The 22,336-nt window shown below is 41.9% G+C and overlaps 1 protein-coding gene across 10 annotated transcripts in view; it reads right to left on the bottom strand.

Annotated features, from left to right (window-relative positions):
- ERBB4 (erb-b2 receptor tyrosine kinase 4) overlaps positions 1–22,336 on the bottom strand; it is a 480,224-nt gene that overhangs the window by 85,248 nt on the left and 372,640 nt on the right. For all 10 annotated transcript variants that reach the window (XM_032445687.2, XM_032445688.2, XM_032445689.2 and 7 more), the window contains 3 exons: positions 14,871–15,003; positions 12,786–12,908; positions 12,194–12,292 (listed from right to left, as the gene is read on the bottom strand). In XM_032445687.2, the coding sequence (XP_032301578.1) occupies positions 12,194–12,292; positions 12,786–12,908; positions 14,871–15,003 (355 nt within the window). The remainder of the gene's footprint in view (positions 1–12,193; positions 12,293–12,785; positions 12,909–14,870; positions 15,004–22,336) is intronic.

The following is a 22,336-nucleotide window of genomic DNA, read 5'->3' as shown; positions in this document are numbered from 1 at the left end:
CCAGCTGACATGCTGGTTCCTAAAGACCAGGTCTGGATGCTGCCTGTGTTTCTTTGATCACTGAACTCGTAAACCACTGGATACAATGAGGTTGCTGGGCTACTACTAGTAAGACAATGCCATGCTGATAGCCATGCTTAAAATTTAGAGTAGTCCAGGACACAAACCAGCACCAAGTGGTCTGCCAGGAAGCATCCCTGGCCAGACTGTTCCCAAGGTGCCTAGAGATGGTATAAAGGCAGTGAGGAGTTGACAGTGAGCAGTCCCCTTGTCATGCATAAAATGATGCTCTAATGGCAAAATGAACATCTAAATTGGTCAAGAGACTAACCTTACTTTATGGAGGGTGTACACTGCCAGTGGCCAAACAACACAGAGCACAAGGAGGAGTTCACTTACAGGCACCAGTGTCATCTTCCAGCACCGTATTCCTCCTACACAGGCTGTTCCTCAGAGCCAATGCAGGAGAAACATGCTCCCCATTCCAAACAAGTCCCACAGGCTTGCTGCCCCAAGCACAGCAAGCTGAGCACATTTTACTGCTCCAGATGAGCACATGCATCTGAGAGTTCGGTACGCAGAGCCAAAGGCTGAGAAATCTTTGATTTCCTAGACTTCTATCTGTTCTTGCCAAAAAATACCCCAAAACAAAAGAAACAGAAGAAAACAATGCCCTGTTTTTTCTCATCATTGCTGAGAACAGTTATTAAAACCTTAATTCTTAGTGTCCTATGCATTTTTCTGAAAACACAAACTGTGCCATGGTAACAGAATAGATACTGCTGTAAATACATTGATTTTTTTTTTTTCATTCCTTTTTCAATACTCCTAATGGCTGGGGCAAAAACCTGGCTGGACTGCATGTCTGACCTGCTTCAGGACATATTCAACTTGTTTTCATTGCATATTTTTGTCTGCTTGGCCTTACAGACTTCCCAGGTTACAGCCAGCTTAGCATATGCAGTCTGCACAAACATTTAAGTTGAGAGACAGCACAACACATGTATTAAAACTTCACATGCCCATATTCATCATTTGACAGTCATACCCATTGTGTTACTTCCTGCATACTTCCTAAGCTAGACACTGATTTCAGCTGCTTTACCGCACTATTTTACACACAACCTCTCACCATTCAGGCAGATCCTTTCTGCAAACCTTCTTTAGAAGCACCTCGGCCATTTCTGATGCCAAACTGAGAGATGCAACAACAGGAACCAGCAAAGTCTATGTGAGTCCCATGCAGTAACAGCAGCAGGCATAGGGAGAAACAGTAATTAAGTTACCACAACCATTTTCCAGGAACTGCTCTACAGCCATTAGAAGTGGACACATTAAACAGCACTTTCGGGCACAAGTTTTATTTGGGACCTGATGACAGCTTATATAACTCGTTTTACTGCTAGGTGATGCAGTCAACAGCACTTGAATGCTTCCAAGGCAGGTTCAGCCCTGAGGTTACTACTGCAGGGCTGAGCCACATGCTTCAGCTTGGCTCAAGAGTGCAATAGCAAGGCCTGTGGCCTGCAATGAAACATAGTTCTGGCACTGTGCTGTTCTGTGAGACCACAACAACACAGAGGTCACATATAACAAATTCTCTTAACTTCTCACTTGAGAAACTGGACTTGGGAGCAAATGAAAAAAAACGTGTTAAACAAACAAACCCTACCACATATCCACACCCATATTCCAAGCACAAAAGCGTTATCAGCACTTCCAACTGACACGGTTCCATCTACAGCTGTTGTAAAGAAGCCCAAAAGTGCAGATCCAGGGCCAAAGCCTGTGTTCACACTGCTTGCCAGGCACACCATGAGCTTCAAATCAAAGCCCTTCTTGTCTCTATCCACTGTCTCCTTGAGACCTCCCCCAGTGCTTGTTTTGCTTTAGGAAGCTGCATTGAAGAAGCTACGTGTGAACAAAGAACGAGACAGTATGAGTCTTTTGAGATGTGTTTCCTCAGAGCCAGGACAAACTACCATGATTAAAGAGTAGAATGCTCTATTCATATAGGAATAGATACGCTCATAGCAACGGATACGTTCACAGGCTTATAGAAACAACCTGGATCCATAAACGTTTTTGAGAAATAAATTAGCGGTATGGTGATTTTTGTCCTGCTTACACCGAGGGCATGGGCAACCACGCTGCTTCGAGCAGAGTACATGGTTAAATGTTTGATGGACTAGGAGATGCATTTTGTTATACCCACACACCATATGCTTCTGACTTCTCCCAGCTGCCTTTCTACCAATTACTTCTCCCAGTTCATCAGAGCCTGTGTTAAGACAGCTGAGGAAGAATCTGAAGCCTGAAGGAACAGAGCTCTCTGTGCACAGCCAGCTACGTGAACGCTTCTTCCCATCAAACACCCAGCCTGAAGACAACTCTCACCAGACTTCCTACTGACCTTGACTGAAAACACTTGATTCTGATGATTAAAGATAACTCTTGCCTGCTTTCAGATCTGCTTTATGCATAGGAAGCCACGAGTTCAGGACCTGAGCAACCACAACAAACTTCTGGTCATCATCTCTTGATTGCTTTCCATGGAAAAGTAACAGTAGATTTCAGACAGGCAATCCCACCTCACTGATGGTATGTAAAGATACCCCATCACTCTGATGCATTTTACTTCAGCCTGCGACATGCATCGTTTTTAGAGGTTCATCTGGCTAGAGTTTGGTTTCAATGTTCAAGTAATTGCAAAAAAACAAACAAAACAAAACAAAAACCCACAAAAAACCCACAACCAAAAAAACAACCCACAAAGAAAAGGTTTGAAGTTTTAAAAGAACGCTGAAAAACAATAGTTTCAGCCCTACTTGAAGAGGAGAGTAGATGAGCCTCAACACTGACCAGCTTATAAGCATTTTCAGCCTTAGCAGTGGATTTCTTTCAGAAGGAAGTTATTGCTTTGATTTTTCATGAACGATGGCAAGATCACAAGAATGAGCGACGGCAAATAAACAAAATCAAGTTCTCTCCCCTTTCTGAAGCCTTAGGACACTGCTTTGAAATTTTCTAGTATCACTGAAAAGCTTGACACCATAATCACACACTCAAAGCTCCTGCCATTTAAAGGGATAGCATCAGATTGAAACCTCATTTCATCGTGTGTACCATCAACACTAAGAGTAGTTTTAATCAAAAGATACTTTTCACCCATAGCCCAGGTAGCTCATTTATCGCATTTCAGAGTTGAAAACAGGCTCTTCATTTCCATGTTTCCCTTGTCTGTAATTCAGATGCATAAGAGCATCACACTCAAGACTCAAGTGTTGATAAGGGAAGATGATATTTAAAAGATTTAAATGGACTGCTTGGTTCACTGTTAGGGTTTTTTTCTCTCAAATTTGGCATCGCTGAATCACAGAATCATCAAAAGCTGCCACACATCTGCAGTCTTACAGGTACATGGCCACATGGAGCCACGGGGCTGCCTCTTGGCTTTTTCTGCACCAGCTCAGTGGAACATGTCACGGTGACAAAGTGTGCTCTCAGACACTTTGTAGAGCTTTAGGACACTGAGAGCTTGCTGAGCCTTCGTGTAAACATCAACATCAATAACCTTTGGAAGCCTACAGATTCACTCAGATATATGCCCTCACCTGAGCGACAGCGCTGTCAAGAAGGCAACTGTTCTCTCACCTGATAAAAGAGAATTAGTCGCAGAGGGACCAGAAGCATCTCCCCACTCTGCATTCAGGTCCTCATCCATGACCTCCGTCCACTCCTCCTCCCCACTGTGCGCAGCCCAATCACACAAGAAAAAAAGCTCAAGATTCTAGTTTGAATTTGAGTAGGATGTTGTCTAACATACATGGTTTCAAGCACATTTTACCTTAAAAACATTAAAAAATCTGCCAAGACTGCAGCAAAGAAACTCACGTTCTTGCCCCATTTCCAATGCCTTTTCTTTCCAACCTTTCTCCAAACACTCTGATTCTTTAAGTAACTTCCCCGATGACTTAGTTTCCAGCAGGTACTCCAGCCACTCACCCAACAAAGGCTCATTTAGAAACCAAATGTTCTGCATTTATATGCACAGGCATCTCATACCACCGAACCCAAGCAAAGGGCACTGCCTGGATAGAAAACACATCCTCAGCCCCAGGGAACATTCCCGGTGAGACTCAGCATGGTACCCTCTGGTATTACCCCACTCAGTGCTGGGCACCTGGGCACATGCCTTTACTTGGACCCTGTTCAAACAAAACCCTCTGCTTTCCAAGTCTCCTATTTCCACTGGATTAACAGCTGTTTGACCACACCTCAGCCATCACCTACCACCGCATCCATACTGTTCCATATCATAGAATGTACCTATGCAAGTCATTCAACAAACACTTCCGAAGCTAGGACTGAGCAAATTGAATACAGATGCCATCTGTTAACACAGCTCAAAAATCCAAGGAATTATTTCCACATTTTCAAATCATTTCTCTGGCTAAGCATTAATAAACAGTAAGTCCTGGTCTACTATTTCACACAATGCTTATTTGTCTACGCAGCTAATAACTTCTTTATAAAGCACACTCCTTTAGGAAGCAATTGTAATCACCTTATATGTAACTAAGGGAAGAACAACCAATTTCACTTCCATCCTTAATACACCATGTGCAATCCCATTTCTTTGAAATACCTGACTTGTCGGCAAGCACTGACTGATAACAAGAGATGTTTGGAAAAGAACATTACAAACATGTTTGCAGTGAGTAATTAGACAAGACAGCTTTCTTTCCCCCCACACACAGTACCTGCTTTTCTAAGTAAACATTTAAAATCCAAATGTAATTTTTAAAAGATAATAATAACCAATAAAGAATTTGCTTCAGAGATGATGAAATTTAACTTGCAATTCGTGGAGTCCCATCTGTGAAGGGAAGATGAAAAACAAATAATCCCTCTGTCCTTTATATGTTGCGTCTATCTTGATAGGAAGCTTCTCAGGGCAGGGACAAGCTCACCATGGTTACACAGCACAAAGGGTTTCTGATCTTAACGGGGCCAAGCAATGACATATTCTGCAATAAGCAGCAACACCAAAGTTAATATAGAAAATATTGCTGTGTAAAATCTCTTTATTTTTGCAACGGTAGTTTCAATATCAGAGGACCAAGCATTTCAAACCAGCAATTACTGCTCTGTGATCTGACAGCCACATTGTGACCTCAGCTCCATCTCTGTTTATCCTGGTTATTGTACTTAAGCCTAAAAGGCACTGGCAGAATATTACTAAGATCATCAACAAGCCAGTCATGCACCAGATTTCCCTTTCTTACTTCTTACAACTGTGTGACAAGCAGCGATAGGGACAGCTGACTACCATCTGTATATAATGAGTGGAATATTAATAGGAACAGATGTTAATTATTCCATTTCTGTAAGTTTGTGACAGTTGCTGATGTATCGGAGGTGGCTGGGATCAGCACCGAGGCAGGGAAAACAACTCTCCAATTTTCTACAACAAAATGATAAGAACGGAATATTCAAAACTACATTTTCTTAGTAGATTTTAAGACAAAACTTATCTCAGTGGCAATACTTCAAGTTCAGCTCTTATAAGCCTGCACACCCTGTTAAAAATGAACACAAATGGGTATTTACATGCATAAAGCCACTGTTATTTTTCCCCCTCCTTCATTCCAACGCCCCAGATCCTCGTTTTCCCTCAAGTTCAAGCTGACTTGGCATTTCAGCAGCACAGAAACAAGCAGTACAAATGCAGCACACTGATCCTCCAGGACCCTCTGCTCTGGCTCAGTTTGCTCACTGTGGCCCGTACTACTGCCCATACAAAGCCTCAGCACTGGTCCTCATAAGGAAACTGGTAACAGCCTGTGCATCCAGCACTGAAGTAATTCATATTTCAAAAATGATTAGCCAGCATGTACATACAGCTCTACAACCAGCTCCTATAACTGAAATATTAGGCTATTTCTTATTCATCTTTCCAACAAACCTAATTAGGATCACTGCTGACATCAAGCTACTCCTGGCTTGTTGGGAGAAACAGCACCTTGCACCTCGTTCTTATTAGCAGAGGGCTCATAAAAACCTGGTTTTTAATTTAACTTTTTAAATCGGTGCGGTTAAATTCCAGCATATGCACTGCACTTCAGACACTCAAACACTACTGTGTGCCGATCCTATATTGCTAATGTGAGCAAATGGCACAACAAAAAAAAACAACTGCAAAGCAATGCAAAGCTCCTTCAATACTTTCAGTTTCGTTCAGTCTCAAGTCAGCATTAATTGCCCAGTTCTCAGCGCCAAAGCCTGCTATAAAGCTGGCTATCTGAGCCAGTTTCTCTTCACAACACATCGCATTATTCAATAATCTGTCATTTTAACACATTTTGCCATCGTTTTTCCTCCTGCACTTCATACCTGAAGATATCAGGGAGGTTCTGCAAAGAATTCCAGTGCTCCAACTGCTCCGCTTTTGTTTAAGGCCATTTTGCATGTATTTAAGTACAACTGGCTTTTAAAGGATTTGTGTGGGGTTTTTTTGTTGACACATGATCTTGCATATGGAAAGTTAACACCTCCTCCCCCCACAGACACATGCAAACTACAGAAGGAAAAATTACTGAAGTAAATATTCAAGAGAATGATGCTTCTGCTGGAAATAACAGTGAACGTGTCCTTGAAACAGTTAATCTTCAAAGGACTAAAAGCAGCTAACCTTCAGCAGTGATCAGATTCCCAGCTTCTGTAGCGGCTGATCACTCTCGGGGCCTGCACACGGTATGCAGAGTTCTCAAGGACAGCTTGATTTCTGGCATCTCTGGACAAGTTGGAAATTGTAATTGCAATCACAGTGAGCTTCTGTGCTTGGAACTGACAGGCAGGCAGGTCCCCCTCCTAAGTGGCTACACTTACAGCTTGCATAAGTGGCAGGAAGAGGGGAGACCGAACAGAAGGGAATCTACAATCAGATGAGTTAGGTCACCCCTTTGCCTCCCATCCGCAGCAACTTAACACGACAGCAAGAAAATCTGTTTGAATCACAGCTGAAGAACTGCCAGGCAAATGCAGCAACACTGCTGTTCTTTAGCTGCTGTTCTTACAGGGACCCTTTACGCCTGTTGGAAAGAAGTGTGTTCACATAAATGACAGAAGAGAAGGATAAGGGAAAACACCTCACTGCTGCCATACAGGATTTCATTTGATCCTAAAGCTGACCTTAAAACTGAGGTTCAGGATTAACTCAGCGCTATTTCCCAAGCAGCCCTGCAGTCAATGGAAGGACTACAAAGTGCCCGCATGTACCGCTCAATCTCTGATAGCAGAGCTGCCTTTTCCAGACTTTCAGATCCAGCTCACACACACTGCTAGGCAGCGTAAGAGAACTGAGTCAATGGATAGGTGAAAATGCTTCTGCTGTCACCCATACACTTGTGATAAAAGGCAACGTCTTAGAAGGACCCTCATTAGAGAAGGCATCTGTATCTCCAGCTCAGGACCTTTCCAGGTCTACTAGAAATTGTAGAAACAAGTAGAAACTAGGCCTGTCCAGATCCTTCCTGGTTTCCAGCCAAACAGGAGAGAAAACCCACTCTGATAAATGATTTTTTTTTCCCCTTGGAACCTCTGAACCAAGCCTAGGTTTGGTAGGTCTTCAGCACTTGTCTTGATACATAAGAAGAGCACACAGTTTAGAAGTGTATCTTTTTTGTAGTATATGAAGACTGCTTTGCTCATTTCATTAATTAAACAGTCATACAAATGTGACAGAACAAAGGATGAGTGCATCAGCTCCCCCTTATAGGCAGCTTTGATTTGTTTGCTGTGTGCCTGGCTGGAGGTCACTGTCACTTATTACCTTTATAGTTTGCTTGACAAATGCTCTCCTGCTCAGTGAATACAGCCAGTATAGATGGCAGGGTACTACATTAGGCCTAGGAAAAGTCAAGAATCCCCCTAGATCTTAATTATAAAACCATAAAGGAAGCCAACTGCCTTTGAAGCTCTCTTACCAGGAAACAAATGAGAATGGGAAATTTATTTCCAAACATAAATCCCTAACCCTTCAATTTAATTTCTCCCAAGTTAACTTTCCCACCTAGCTAAGCAGCACCGCCTTCTATTATTAGCTTCTGGCCCAATATCAGCTGACCACCATCAGTCAAACTGTCTTCATCTCAATGAGCTCAGGGACTTCCAAGGAATTCTGTGTATGCAGGCGTGTGCTTACAGCCTCTAATTATTTGCTAACAGATAATGGAGCATTTAAGTTCAGCGAGAATAGATTAATTTTGTAAGTGGATCAACAACCATGGACAGAATTGGAGCTCACAAGACTACTTCCTGATAGCACTAAGCTTAGAAAGCTAGGAAGGAAAGGCTCTCATCAACCGTCTGCTCCCCCAAGACACAATCATTTTATGTTATTTTTAGCCTCAAAGATGGCTTGGTACGCTTTCCAATTGTGGTGTGTCTCTGGAATGTATGACATTACTTGCTGAGCATTTGGTTTGATGTTAAACCATCTGATCAGGCTACTTGACTTACCAGACAATTGTAGCAGTCAAATAATTAGAGGTTGAGGAGGGGAAATTGTTTTCACAAGTGAAATGACAAGTCCCTGTTCAATTATCAAGTAGCCTCTCAGCTGCTTATTTGACTTCTCTCATAATAAGCCTTCTCTGTACCTGCCCAACAGCCTCATCTTTTCTCACAGCTGCCAGCCTTGGGGTGAGGGGCAAGACGCCTTCCCTTCCACCTCTGCCAGACATACAAGCAGCAGCAAACACGCTCAGATTCCAGGGCCCTTCTGTGGACCACGAGGTGTGGTGAGCCGAGCAGGGAGATGAAAACACCCCAAACATCAAACCACTTCAGTGCCCAAGGGGAAACCCCTTAGCCTTATTCCAGAGATAAATGACCTCCAATTTGAACTTCAAAAGGAATAGTACCTCTGAAGTATTAAAAAGTATACCTCTATTAGTCCACATGCACATCCTGCTGCTTCCCTCGAGAAGGCAGTCTGGGATATGCAGTAGACTTTTGCTTGCCTTGTGACAGATACAGAACTACCATAGAGAGAAAAACATCTATAAAACAAAGCAGGGAGCAGCATTAAAGAAAGGTAGTTGGGGATTTGAAGAGAAAACACAGAAAAATGACACTGCTGCCATTCCCTAAAGAAAAATTCCAAATAGGGGATGTAGTTTTTGACGACAGCCAATTCATCATCCCCTGGTGGGAGGTGTTTGTCCATAGGAGGTGCTAACACCATACATTATATCATTATAGTCATTACAGATCCATTAGCAGATGTTCAAGGTGCCGAAATGACAGCCCAGCAGCCAAATTGTTGTTCTTTACTTTCAGCGTAACATTTAGGAGGATCTCAGAACACTTTAAGACTTACATTCTGCCAACATCACAAGTTTAAAGCAGAGCCAGTGGAACATGGCACTGCTGTTTCTACCAGCTATTGCTGTAGACAGCCAAGTGTCCCAAGTACCCCCTGTGTACACAAACCAAAGTTTGCAAGAGGCTTCACATCTCCCACAGCCTCTCTAAAGGGAATACTGAGCTTTCCTTGCAAGTACAAGGACACACACGGCTGAGTAAGAATTGCTAACAAAGGCACACCTACTCCTGACAAGTTCAAAAAAAAAAAGCAAAGTCAAGAGGATAACTCATGATACTTCCTTCCCATTAACCTCCCCTTCCCACTGAAATGACTGTCAGGCACTTCACCGAAGTCAACGTCCATTACGCTCCCAATGGCAGTTAGCTCCAATATAACTTTAAAAAGTAACTGCTTTTGACAAAGGCCATTCATAACACCCTTCTTACTGAAAGCACAACTGATGGATTGTGCTCTCACATGCACTCATACATTTTCCTAATGAGATAACGTCAATAGATTTCATCCAGCACAGTTACACTGACCAAAGCCTCAGAGAGATGAGGAATAAAACGGTTTTCCACTCTAACTTCACTTAGGTATCTTCCATTAAAGAATATCTCCTCATAATAGCTTATCAGCATAAAATTATATCCCTTCCGGGACAGAAAACAGTGGTCACATGAAAACCATAACCAATTCCTAGGCCCTTCATTTACATAAAATGTTATCTATTAAAATGCCAGCTGTTTCAGGAAATAGATGATGGCTGAGTTAGGAGGCAAGGATGGCAGGAACTTCTGTACTAACATATGAAATATTACTGCAAAAGTGGGAAAATCTGTTTGTCCTCCTGTCAATTCTGTACAGCAAGGAATGTTACAGACAACTGCGCACACATCCAATGGAGCATGGATGCAAAGCATCTCAAGTCCGTCTCACTGTTAATTCTATCAGCTGACAATGGGGTCTAATTTTTTTTAGCTATAAGTAACCTTCAGGTTATTACTGACCTTTAGGACACATGATAACCCATAACACAAAAACACCATTCCCCCACCTGACTACTACTAGATCAGAGGCTCACGAGAGAATCTTAAGGAGAAACCTCTCCTAGAGTGGCTGCACATTACATGTGCAAGCTCTACGTTATCTTTAATAAACTTCTCCATTTCTGAGCCATTCATCAGACGCACACACTGGAGGAAAATGAGTTCCAGTGAAGTAAGTCAGCTGATGATGCTGAGCTACAAAGCCTCCAATAATCAACTTGGCCTTTTAACTGGGATTTTACATGTTCTTTGAGTCATGCTTCAAGGTTAACTGATATCAAACTACTGTTTCTCTATCATAAGGTCAGCTCCTCATCTAGTAAAAACTGCACACTTCCAGTGACTTCCATGTGGCAATATCAATTTCATCTACTTGAAAATGGAATCTCCATCACCATATACTGACACCAAACAGCACACGCGCAGCTTGCAGGCAGTAGCCTTCCACTCCCTAGGCATTCACTTCAATGGACCACTGAACTGGAGCTTTGCCATTGACCATTATTTTGTCCTTTAAGCAAACATCTAATCCTCTTTATCCCTTTAGTGCAATTCATTTCATCCCAACAGAGCCCATTTTTTGTTTGTTTGTACACAATGATTATTCCATGCCATCAACTTAAATGTGCAGGTGCGGCGCTCTTTAAAAAAGCACAGGAAGCACTTTGATCTATGCACAGCTTTAGTTCCATTGTGAGAACTTGTGATCATCTGCTTGAAACTAGAGCTGTAACTGTACAATCTTATTAATTTTCAGACATAGCAGTAGACTATATAATGGGAGTACAATCTCCTTATGGTTTATTGTCTCATTAACGCTTATCAAATTAAGGCTGTACACTGAGCAGACCTTCAAAATTTAAAAGTCCTATATAATTTTCAAGTCCACACAAGAGTCCGACCAAAAAAAACTGCCAACTGCTCTTATTTGTCAAAATAGTGCCTCTGATTTGGACACAAACATTCAGCGTCAGTGAGGTTTAATCTTGACACAAAGCAAAAGACTAAACAAAGAACATCCATACATATTTTGTTTTTCCCTCCCTGTTACATTTTACTGTTGCTGACTGCTCTCAGACTCAGTGCTTAGTTCTCAGGGAAACTGAAGCAGAACAGAGTGAAGTATGTGTTCCTGTGAGTGCTACACCAGTGAAGACCTGCATTCATGGCAAGATACTGCCCCAGAATTCTTATATCTGTACTCTCTGTCATAGAAATGGAAAATTGCTGGCACATGATACAGAGCAGTGATGAGCCTTCCAGTGATGGAATGACCACGTATAAGCAAACTCCAGACATCCTGAGGTCCACGACAACAGCATGTTGAAAAACCCAGCCCTTTCCACCTTGGCACTGATGTTACCACATGCTTAGGGTTCTAGAATACTAATGTCTACAAGCAATAATCTGACCAGGGCAAAGCACTGCCCTATACTATTAGTCCAGATCTTCTACTTCAGAGAAGCAGCACTGATCCACCCCCAGCTGAGGTGTAACCTTGTTTGGTGTTTACTGTTTGACAGCATTGCCACCATAGAGAATGCATTAACACAGAGACAGCTTGTCAAGGACTCACACAAGAACACACCTCTATGAAAACTGAGCTGCTTTTGTGTGTAGGCCATCACATTGTAGCACATGCTACATCAGCATGATGTTGGTCCTAAGAAAAAACCTAATTCTGCTATTTAAGAAAAACAACTGCAAGGAATTGCTCTGAACAATCACTGTGGAATGGAAAAAGATCCCCCCCAGACTCAAAGTGACTTACATCCATAAACTCCACGTTGGCTTTGGGACCAGTGGTCTCATTAAGGATCTTAATGGCCACAGGAATCTTAACGGTTTCTCCCTCGGGGACCCAAATACCCTAGAAAGATAACGCAAAGTGACATTAGACTAATAAGACAACTATCATAAAAATCTCCCCCAGTTACATTTCTTTTTGATCTATTTTGTCACATTATGCAGTTCAGTTCTGAACATCAAAACTGAAAATACACAAAATAAGCTATTAAAAGCAAAAAATAAAAAAAATAAACAATAAAAAAAGAAGAAGCCTCAGAAAACAACTTCTTACATCAAAACTAAACCCTTATGGGTTGTACCCTTGTGGATGGTTGTACGCCAGCAAATGTCCTTAGATCCTCTTTGTTTTCTCACTGACAGTTGCCTTCAAACGGAACGATGTAAGCACACCAAATTAAACAAAATACTAGATTATTTTATTCTGGAATCTGACGTTAAACTCACTAAAGCTACTGCAAAACTCTCACTAGTGAGTACCAACAGCAACGAGGTCAGAACTTGGCTGTTCACAAGTTAAACAAGGCTAGTCAGTGCCATGTAGAGAAGACTCTTACCTTGTATACTGTTCCAAAGGCTCCAGAGCCAAGAACCTTCACTCGTTTCAGCTCAGTTTCCTTCAGGATGCGAAGCTGAGCTTGGTTAGGTGCCGTACCACTTGGAGTCAAGGGTTCCACAAGCTATGAAGTCAAGTCCGATACCATTAAGCATTTCTAAGTGTGAGAATCCCTGAGAAGCTTATACTGGAAACAACCAATCCAGTTAAACATTGGAATAAGACAATAAAGCTGATCTAATAACTCCTGCAAGAATCTCTCACCTTTAAAGAAAACAATCAAATGCTGACAAACTGAGCAATACTATGAAGAAAATCCTCACTCCACATGTAATCATTTCCATCAGGAATTACACAATGCAATCACAAACTGGAAATTGAATTGGTGTCACAGTAATGCACCCAAGGACTTCTGCTAATGGAGGCAGTATCAGTATTTTCTACATGACAGAAATACAGCATTTATTATCAGCGGACCACACTATCTTTTTGCACATTTTAGTGCCTCTTAAGTTACTCGTACTTATTTTAAATAGCCCTGACTTAATGGCTCATGATATTCTTTTTCTGTTTTGGGACGGGACTGTTCTCCTCAACCTCTGTTGTACCATACAGGAGGACGACTTTAAGGAGAAAGCTACTTAAAAGGAGACAAATTTTAACAGCCACTCATTTGCTGGGGAAAAAAAAAAAGAAAGGCACAGTAAAACAATTTGTTCAAGAAGACAATCAAGTCCCAGGAAAATGTATAAATAAATCACAGACAGACATGCTGTTAAAAATGACTTTAGAAATGAATATTGTCCCACGTTTGCCAGAAAAGCAATGGTTCTTTATAAATAAATTTTAAAAAAGTGAGAAGGACAATACTGTAAACAATGAAAAACAGCCTGCTCCTTTACAGGATGAGAGAAATAACTCAGGGCTACTCCCACTCAAATGGGATTGACACCACTGCAGTATCTCAGAGTCGCCTGTTTACAAGGCTAACTGCTCTGTGGTTTCAGAACTCCTGCTATGGTTCTATGAGCACCATGGACTACTTACTGGCTGAGCAGACTATTTTAGCTCGGGTAAGAATATCAATAGATAGACATGAGTATGAAAACAGAAAACCAAACAGCAACAAGACAGGTTATCACAGAAATTATCTGTGAGCTGCACTTCTAAAAGAATAATTCTCTTACTTCCTGTTTAGATGACCAGTGTTAATGTGATGAAAGAAAGAAGGTTCCCTATTAAAGAAAACCAGATGGACTGGAAGCATGCTTCTATATATATGACTTGCAAGCCACCAGCACAGGAATGGCCGGGAAAAGTAGTACTGTGGGTTCTAAAAACATGCTTGTAGAGTTATATTGAGAATGACCAAGAAAAAGATGGGCTTATTATAACCTCCAGCTAGAAATAGAGAAGGGACTTGAAGCTGCGTATGTTTATTTCAGGATACTCCTGATTTAATCTTCCATTTCACAGGCAAGACAACAGCCTTCCTGCATACTAGGACCTTCTAACTCCAACTTGTATTAAGACCTTAGTCCCTCTGGAGAAACACGACCAGCCACAGTTTTTATCCGACCAAATGAAGAACAGGAGCTGTTGTCAAAGCCAGTACAATGAAGACCATCCGCTTAACATCACTTCTGCTTAAGCAGAGGCTGGTACAATGGCAAAGCTAATACACCTAAAAGCATTAAGTTACACTTTCTATAAATCTGAACAGTATTCAGTAAGCAACACAAATTCTAACCAGTATAAAAGTATTTAGGAAAACAGATTGGGGATGCAGAAATCCTTTTGTCAAGCCCTAGAGTGGAATAACTGGTAGCAGGATCCTTACAATAAAACAGGAAATAGCACTTTTTTTAAAAGCCTTATTGAAACGTCAGTACATAACCATATTTCCAAGACTGATTTATTTATCTTGCAGAGGGGAACCCTAACTTAACATCATAATCAAACATGTTTCAAAGCACAGGAGTGCGGAGACAGCAGTGATCACTTCTGCTGTAACTGACAAATATAGACTGAACATTATGCTCAGAAGTATTTCCTAGATGGCCTCCTGCACCACCAACACACTCACCTCAGTCTCCAGGAACCGCCGCAATGCTCTCTTCTTTTTAATGCTCTTGCGTCGAACGTACACGGCGAATGTCAGGCCCATGATGACGATGATGAAGAGGCCGCCAATAACTCCCGCAGCAATCAAAGGGGTTCTAGCAATCAGAATCAGAGACTTGTTATGTGGGGTGACAGACCAGAGAACAATCAGGTACACAAAACACAATCGCTAGGAAAGCTTACTGTCTTGTGACGGTTCCATAGTTGGACCAAATATAAAAATCAGGGGAAACATACTAATAACTTCTCTGCATTCCCATCAATATAACAATTTCACTTTTTTTTAAGTGCCATGCACATGTGAGAAGTTGTGTGGACAAGGAGACACAACATGCACTTTGATGGCAAACACAAACCTGCAATGGCAAAATGAGGATACAGATAATTGCAGTTTTCCTGCAAGAGGTTTGTTTACCTGAACTTATCCTTTGGCTCCAACCACATTAACTCATGGGATGGGGCAGTGAGGGGGGGAAATAAACACTGCCTAACCTACCAACATGATGCATCCTTCCTGAGTTTAGAGAAGGGAGGAGAAACTTCAAAAATGCTGTACCAAGGAAGCCTGGAGGCATCACACACATGTAAGCCTTGCTCAAGTAGAGGATCTTGATGTTTCAACAAAGTAATTCATTACCAGTACCACGCACCCTGTAGACACACTTGGGTTATTGCTATTCCATGTGAATGTTCTGGTGAGGGCTTTAGGGTTGCACCCATTCAGTTCTGTTACCTTTTTGCAGCAAAGTCAAAACCCCAAACACAACACTGTCTTGGGGGAGACAAGAAGTTTCCTGTGAACAATACCCAAACAGGGTCAGCTTTCGCACAAAAAAAGTAATGCTACCCCCAATATCCCCGCGATCTTCCACATGGTCAGTGCAGAGAAAACATTCTCCTGCCAAGGAACAAGCAGAAGAAACTTCTGCCCCCACTTAGTTTTCTCTGTCTCTTTAGGGTGGGTAGGAGCTCTCAAACCAACATCTTAAATTAAGGGTTTCTACAGAATGCCAGCAATTTACATCAACACATACAGTGTTTAACATCCCAGCAGCAGTGCCTGGAGATTAGCTGAAAAGATTGGTAAAAAGAGACAGCGTGACAACTGCAGAGCAGAATAGTGCAGAAATCACGTCTCGTTAGCTACAGGAAATAGGTTAACAATTGCCGAGATTGTAGAAGTATCATTGCTCTGGTTTAATAGTCTCCTCCATTATGTCTGAATGAAGATGGAAGATACATTATGGCTTAATAAAATAAAACTAGCACGCAGGTATTGAAAATTTTACTGTCTCCAGCAGAAACAGTAAATTGATTTATCTGATCCCTTATCGTTCCTTAACATCATACCACAAAACCAAGCAGTGGGATGCAGTGCTATCTAAGCTGGCTTGCTATATTAAGGTGTACTTCCATAACCTCCGCATACCATTTGGAAGCCCACATCTAAACTAGCCTTCAAAAGACTTCTGTGAAGATAGCACTGAAGCTCTGAAGCAGAAAAGTATTTTTTGAAATGACATATGAACAACCACAGAATCTTTACCACCACCAAAGCAAAGACTGACAAAACAAGATCTCTTGACTTCAAAATTCACATTAGTAACCAACAACTGCTGATACCAAGTTTTACGACACCATATAAGCTAAAAGTGGTCCAAACAGTATGTGAATGATAGTCCATATGTAATCAGTTCTCAAGGAGACACCCGTCATATCAACTCTCACTGATTTTAAAAGTAAATCATCATCTTCAACAGTGAATTAAAAAAAAAAACAAACATACAAAGATCAGCAAACAAACCTTTAGTTGCTAAAACAAAATACGCATTGTTTATTAAAAAAAAGTTTTTTTTTGAACTTTTAGCTGCCTCACTCATAGGCCAGCCATCTGTACATAAAGATCCTGACACACAGAAACCCCATAGACATAAATGAATGCAGCTGTATACTAAGCAGCTTCTGCTTGCCACGCCAACACAAACCTATGCCCCCAAAGACAACAACAATCATGAGCTTAACTTGACACGCCAGCAAAGGATGAGCCACTGGCCTCAGTGCTTTCTGGTATCAGCAGTGCACATCTGTATCACATCTCACCGTTGTTTCCAACCACATGCAGGTTATTTCCTGAACTCCTGAGTTTTTATTTGTCATCCACTTTGGGTTATTTTGACTGAAGTTCATTAGGCTACATTTGCTTTTTATCTATTCTGCTGACACCTTCAGCCGTGCAATTTTTCTAGTATTCTTGCCTCAGAAGCACCTCAAATATAATACTCAGGTCAATGTCATTGAAATGCTGTTTACCTTTCATTTAGGCAACTGTTAAGTTTGATTAAAACCGATCCCTGCAAGGTGTTACTGATCAGAGATACAGGTTTCAAGTCTTCACTTTTCTCCCACTCTGCTTTTTTTTTTTTATCCAATTTTTTTATTTTTATTTTTTTCCCCCAGCACATGCACCAAACCATCAGTCCAGCTTCACATACTGCTGGACATGCACAGAAGGCCTCACCTCTAGCAGCATTAAGGATGTCAGCCATTCACATTATTGGTACGTTGCTAGCTCACATCCACCTCATAGAATGCACCCATCCATTACAGACTACTTGCTGCTTAAAAATGCTTTCACCAATATTAACAGCAGCAATATTAATGCTGTCTTCAAAAAGAGATTTGGGTAAAGTCACCTTTAAAAGCACAAACACCCCATGTCTCTGCTAGGGCTCAGAAAGGCTCAGCTTCTCTTTGTCCAGCACTTTCCTGGCAGCCCCTACACCTGCAACACCCAGAGCCTGTTGCTCACAGAACACTGCTCCCTATGGGCAGGAAAAAATCAGCTGGGATTGTTCACACTAAGATGTGCTCTGCTTTGTACAAAAAAAAGAAGAGTCCCTTCTCCATCTAATCGGAGGGTGTTTAAACACTGAGCAATGTCACCTTTATGTTCAGATTAGCTTTTATCACACGTAATCACAAACTGCAACTGACAACTGATCTCACGATGCCTACCAATTCCATGTTTAAATCTAGATACAGGCAAACCGCATTCCATCATGCTGTCACCTTGCTTTACTTAAAACCCCGGTGGCAGGTAGTTTTAGCCATGACTTTTCAACGTGCAACTTGAGCGCTACATTGTAGGTCCCACTCCATCCATCCCGCTGTTAAGCAAGTACCTCAGCACGCTGCCAGGTGACTCAAAACATGTGCTCAAAGCTTTTCACCACCTTCACCACATGAGAGCCAGAGTTCTCAGCTGTGAGCAGAAAAGATGTCCCACTGATCAAGAGGACCTGTTGAGAGCAACTGTACTATTATGATGCATCAAAACTGAGCAGTGATTTAAATAATTTAGGAGTACAATGACATTTCTCATCTTCACCATAAACTAAGAAAACCGATTTAGCTCCCTGTTCATACAGCTGACTGAGAACAAATTCTGAAACACCACTAACTACAGCATAGATACAGAGGCTTCCCATGGTTTGCTCACCCCATAAAACTCAAAGTCCATCTAATATCTGTTGTGTCCCTGATATTTTAAGGCTGAGATGTTTCCCTCATGTCATAACACAAGGAAGGAACACTCGTTAAAAGCCTGCATGGTGACTTTGTTTTGAGGCTCATGCTGTAAACGGATTAACGTTCCTTGTAAAATATTCCAAGTCAGGCCTCGCGTAATGGGGATTGATTCATCTGTGACAGAAAGCCAGTAAAATGCACTAGATGGGACTCGCAGGTGAAGCCAGTTCATCAAGCAAAAGAACAATCATCTTTATAAACTTAGCATATTTCCTGTTTTCTTTGCAAAGATTAATAATTTGCTTCAAATAAAGAACACCAGCCTGGTAATGACCACAGGTGCTGATGGACTGCTCTGAAACCAAACCCATCAGCGTCAGCTCAGAGAGCCTCTCTGCATAAAGCATTCCTGTTAGAGGCAATAAACTCGACCCGCAGCCTTCTCCGCAACCAGCTGGAGTCAACAGGCTCTACAATTATTTCTGTGTACGTGAAACTATTAATTTCCTCAAACAGAGCCACAAACCGCACTCTGCTGCAGGACATTGTATGCTGAGAGACCACTTTGTCTGGCAGTGCTGATTCGTGCTCAGTCTGAAGCTTGGGGAGCTGGAGAAACACACTGTAGTGCCCGTATGAAATCAGTAGGCAACTTGAATGGGGCTGGGTCAACAGAGAGTATACCTCCTAGCATAAAATAGACCACCGACACTGACTGCCATTCAGCACACAAAATACTGAAATCCATGCACAACTATCTGAAATCTTGCCCATAGGACCATATATAGGAGGCTTTCCTCCCTTTAAGGAGATGCTAGATGAACTTCTCTCTGCCCTGTGCCTTTCATTTTACTTCACAAAAAGGCCCCTCTTTTGAATATGCCTCAGCCTCCATGTAACTGCCTCTTTTGCTCGCTCCTTGGAAAACCAGCCTTTCCTGAGAGTCTTTCATTTAGGCAGCACAGCACAGTTTCAGTCAGTGTCTAAGTAGTAGTGAACAGCAGGCACTCTCCTGTTCCAGCTTTGAATCCAATGGGACAGCACTTGCTCATGCAATTTTGCACAAAAAGGAGTACTTCACAGCCATGGACTTTCAAGGGTTTCACTGGGAACGAAACCTACGATTGTCACTGTTTGCCTCTTCTCCAAAACCTGACTCACTCTGCTCAGCAAGCACACTACGACAGCCCCAACTCCCAGCAGATCATTTCTGCCCTGGCTCTGCACCTGAAGTCCTGTGTGCTATCTGGCTAAGGTGAACAAACCTCTTCACATCGGTGATCAGTCAGCCTAAGGTATTAATAAGTTCAGCACTGGACACTGGCAGAGATGGGAAAAGAGCCACAAAAAATGGGACATGATAATGAGAACAGAACTGCCACACTGCATTCTTGATCTTCAAGTACCTTGTCATATCCAATCAGGTGTTTGTGATAAATGCGGAGCTTACGTGGGTTTCAGCTGAGCTCTTTTTAACAAGGGGTGGCATTAAATCATCTTCAAGACCTATGTTTGCGATCAAAGTCAGAGGGAACACAGGATCTGTAGGTTCTATTTTAACTTCATTTGGAAATCTGCCCGCATACAATGTGCCTGCATAGAGGATTATGACTGAAACTAAAGTCTGAAACATTAAAACTTCATTCCACACTGGCACAAATGCTCTCCAGTATTGGAGGACTAAGGGCCTCCACATGACCACAATGTTATTGTTAACTGGAACATGCATCTTTGCTTCTCCTCGTGAGAGTTTCTAAATACATATAATTCATCTTTGTAGAGAACAAGATGGAGCAAACGTGGCCAAGGCTTGTAAGCACCAAGCATAATCAAAGCTGATAAAGATTAGGGCATAAGGAATTTGTTTCCAATAATTTCTGGCAGGACGAGGGAAAACAGCTTTGAAGCTGAAGGGGAAAAGATCTCAGTTGGATATCAAGGGGAAGTTCTTCAGTATGAGAGTGGTGACGTGCTGGCACAACTGCCCAGAGAGGCTGTGGATGCTCTAGCCCTTGAGGTGTTCAAAGCCAGGTTGGATGAGGCCCTGGGCAGCCTGGTCTACTATTAAATGTTGGAGGTTGGGGGCAAGATTGGAGCATCACGGTCCTTGAGGTCCCTTTCCAACCTGCACCATTCTGTAATTTATCACTATAATATTACCAGGGTACCATCATATCTGTTTAAATGCCTTACATAGATTATATCAATTGTTAGAAAATGTCATTTCATCATGAGGGAAAAAAAAAAATGGTAGAAGAAAGACTGAGATCCTCTTTCTGATGCAAAGCTTATGCAGGACCATTCCTATACCTGGACGTGCCCCTGTAGTCTACGTCTTTAACACATCAGTCCTCTCCAGTAGATCTTACACAACCAAATGGAAAAGAGAAATAAGTGAATCCTTCAGCTCTTAGTTCTAGTCACCACACTATCAGCAGTGACCCAACTGGACACCCCCCCAAAAAAAAACAAATAAAACAATATAAAAAAATCAACTATAATTTTTTTTCTCAGCTCCTATGATTTTCTGCATGTCTCTATACATAAAGGAACCTCCTGGCATCTTGACAGACACAGATGTGACTTGATTAGAACAGCTTGTGTCCAAGGCAAAGATATGGCTCAGCATAACCTAGTGTCTGCAACAGCTGTTTTACTACAATTATTTTGAAGTACAGTATGGCCCACATAAAGGCCAATAATGATTTAGTAAAACAGCTCTGCTCTCTCTTGAATTTCAGTATGTTACAACATTCCAGAATTTATTGCAGGTACCGCATCATCCAAATATTTAAATACTTCCATTCCAATGGCTGTTAAATGCTCTGAATGGAGCACACCCATCCAGGGCAAAAGTGCATTTGAACAGACACCTACATACCAGCCCTGCTGAACTTCTGTGCATTTTACATTTCACGACTTCTGAGGCTCACTTGGGCTCAGAGCAGAGAAAGTTCAAACATCCTCCCCACGTTCCCCACCTTAATTGAGAGAAAGGAGTGGGGCTGCCTCACATTACACTTGAAAAATGTATCTGCAGTGTTAAAGTGAGGTGTACACAACAGCTAATGAAACCAACCAGAGGTACTACACACACACTGTTATAGCCCAGACATTTTTCTAACTAGAATTTTCTTGCTAAGGGAAAAGAGCTCCTTCATTTTCCAAGTCCATTGGTTAAAAAATAACTCCTATGTCCTAAAGCATGGAATTTGGACATCTGATCTGCTAGCTGATCCCAAAATCCAAATAGAGACAGTGTGCACAAAGTTGAAGTAGGGGAACAGCACAGAACCTAACCTGCATCCAAGTCATTTATGTACTGAGGGTATCATTGCCACAAAGAAGGGAAAATCACCTACAGGTGTTGGGACAGTTTTGAAACTAGAATATTAACCCTTCAATCCATACTTCGTCTGTGACCCTTACTGAGATATTGAGACTGCATTTATCAGCTGTATGAGAAACTGCTGATCACAGCCTCTGATTAACCACCAAAGGCAAGCAATGAGCCAGCAGTAGGAACACAGGTGAATTACCTTCACCTGCGCTACCAGAAGGGGTGTAGCTTGGCTCTACCTCTCCCAGATCACATTTAAGGGCTGACTACCACTAAGGCAGGAACTCTTTCTTTGGAGGTTGCTCCTTTGTGGAGTTTACAGTGAACCTTCAATATCAGTGAGCATTTTCCATTTATCAAAGATTATCTTCCTATCACAGTAATCTTTCATACGAAACATCTGTATAACCTCTGTTTCCCTACAGACTGTATAACTGTACAATCGTATAACTGTACATCAGCATCTAGAGGTCCATTTTTATACAACGCTCTTTTCTTCCTTTCCCATGAGGGGCCATGAAAGGCAGGGAAAAAGTAATTTCTGAAACCTTCACATTTCT

This window comes from Coturnix japonica, chromosome 7 (genome assembly GCF_054131305.1).
Source record: "Coturnix japonica strain WE chromosome 7, WE-NBRP24, whole genome shotgun sequence".
Taxonomy (NCBI): domain Eukaryota; kingdom Metazoa; phylum Chordata; class Aves; order Galliformes; family Phasianidae; genus Coturnix; species Coturnix japonica.
Note: the sequence above shows the minus strand (reverse complement) of the source record. Positions and strands in the feature narration are given on the sequence as shown.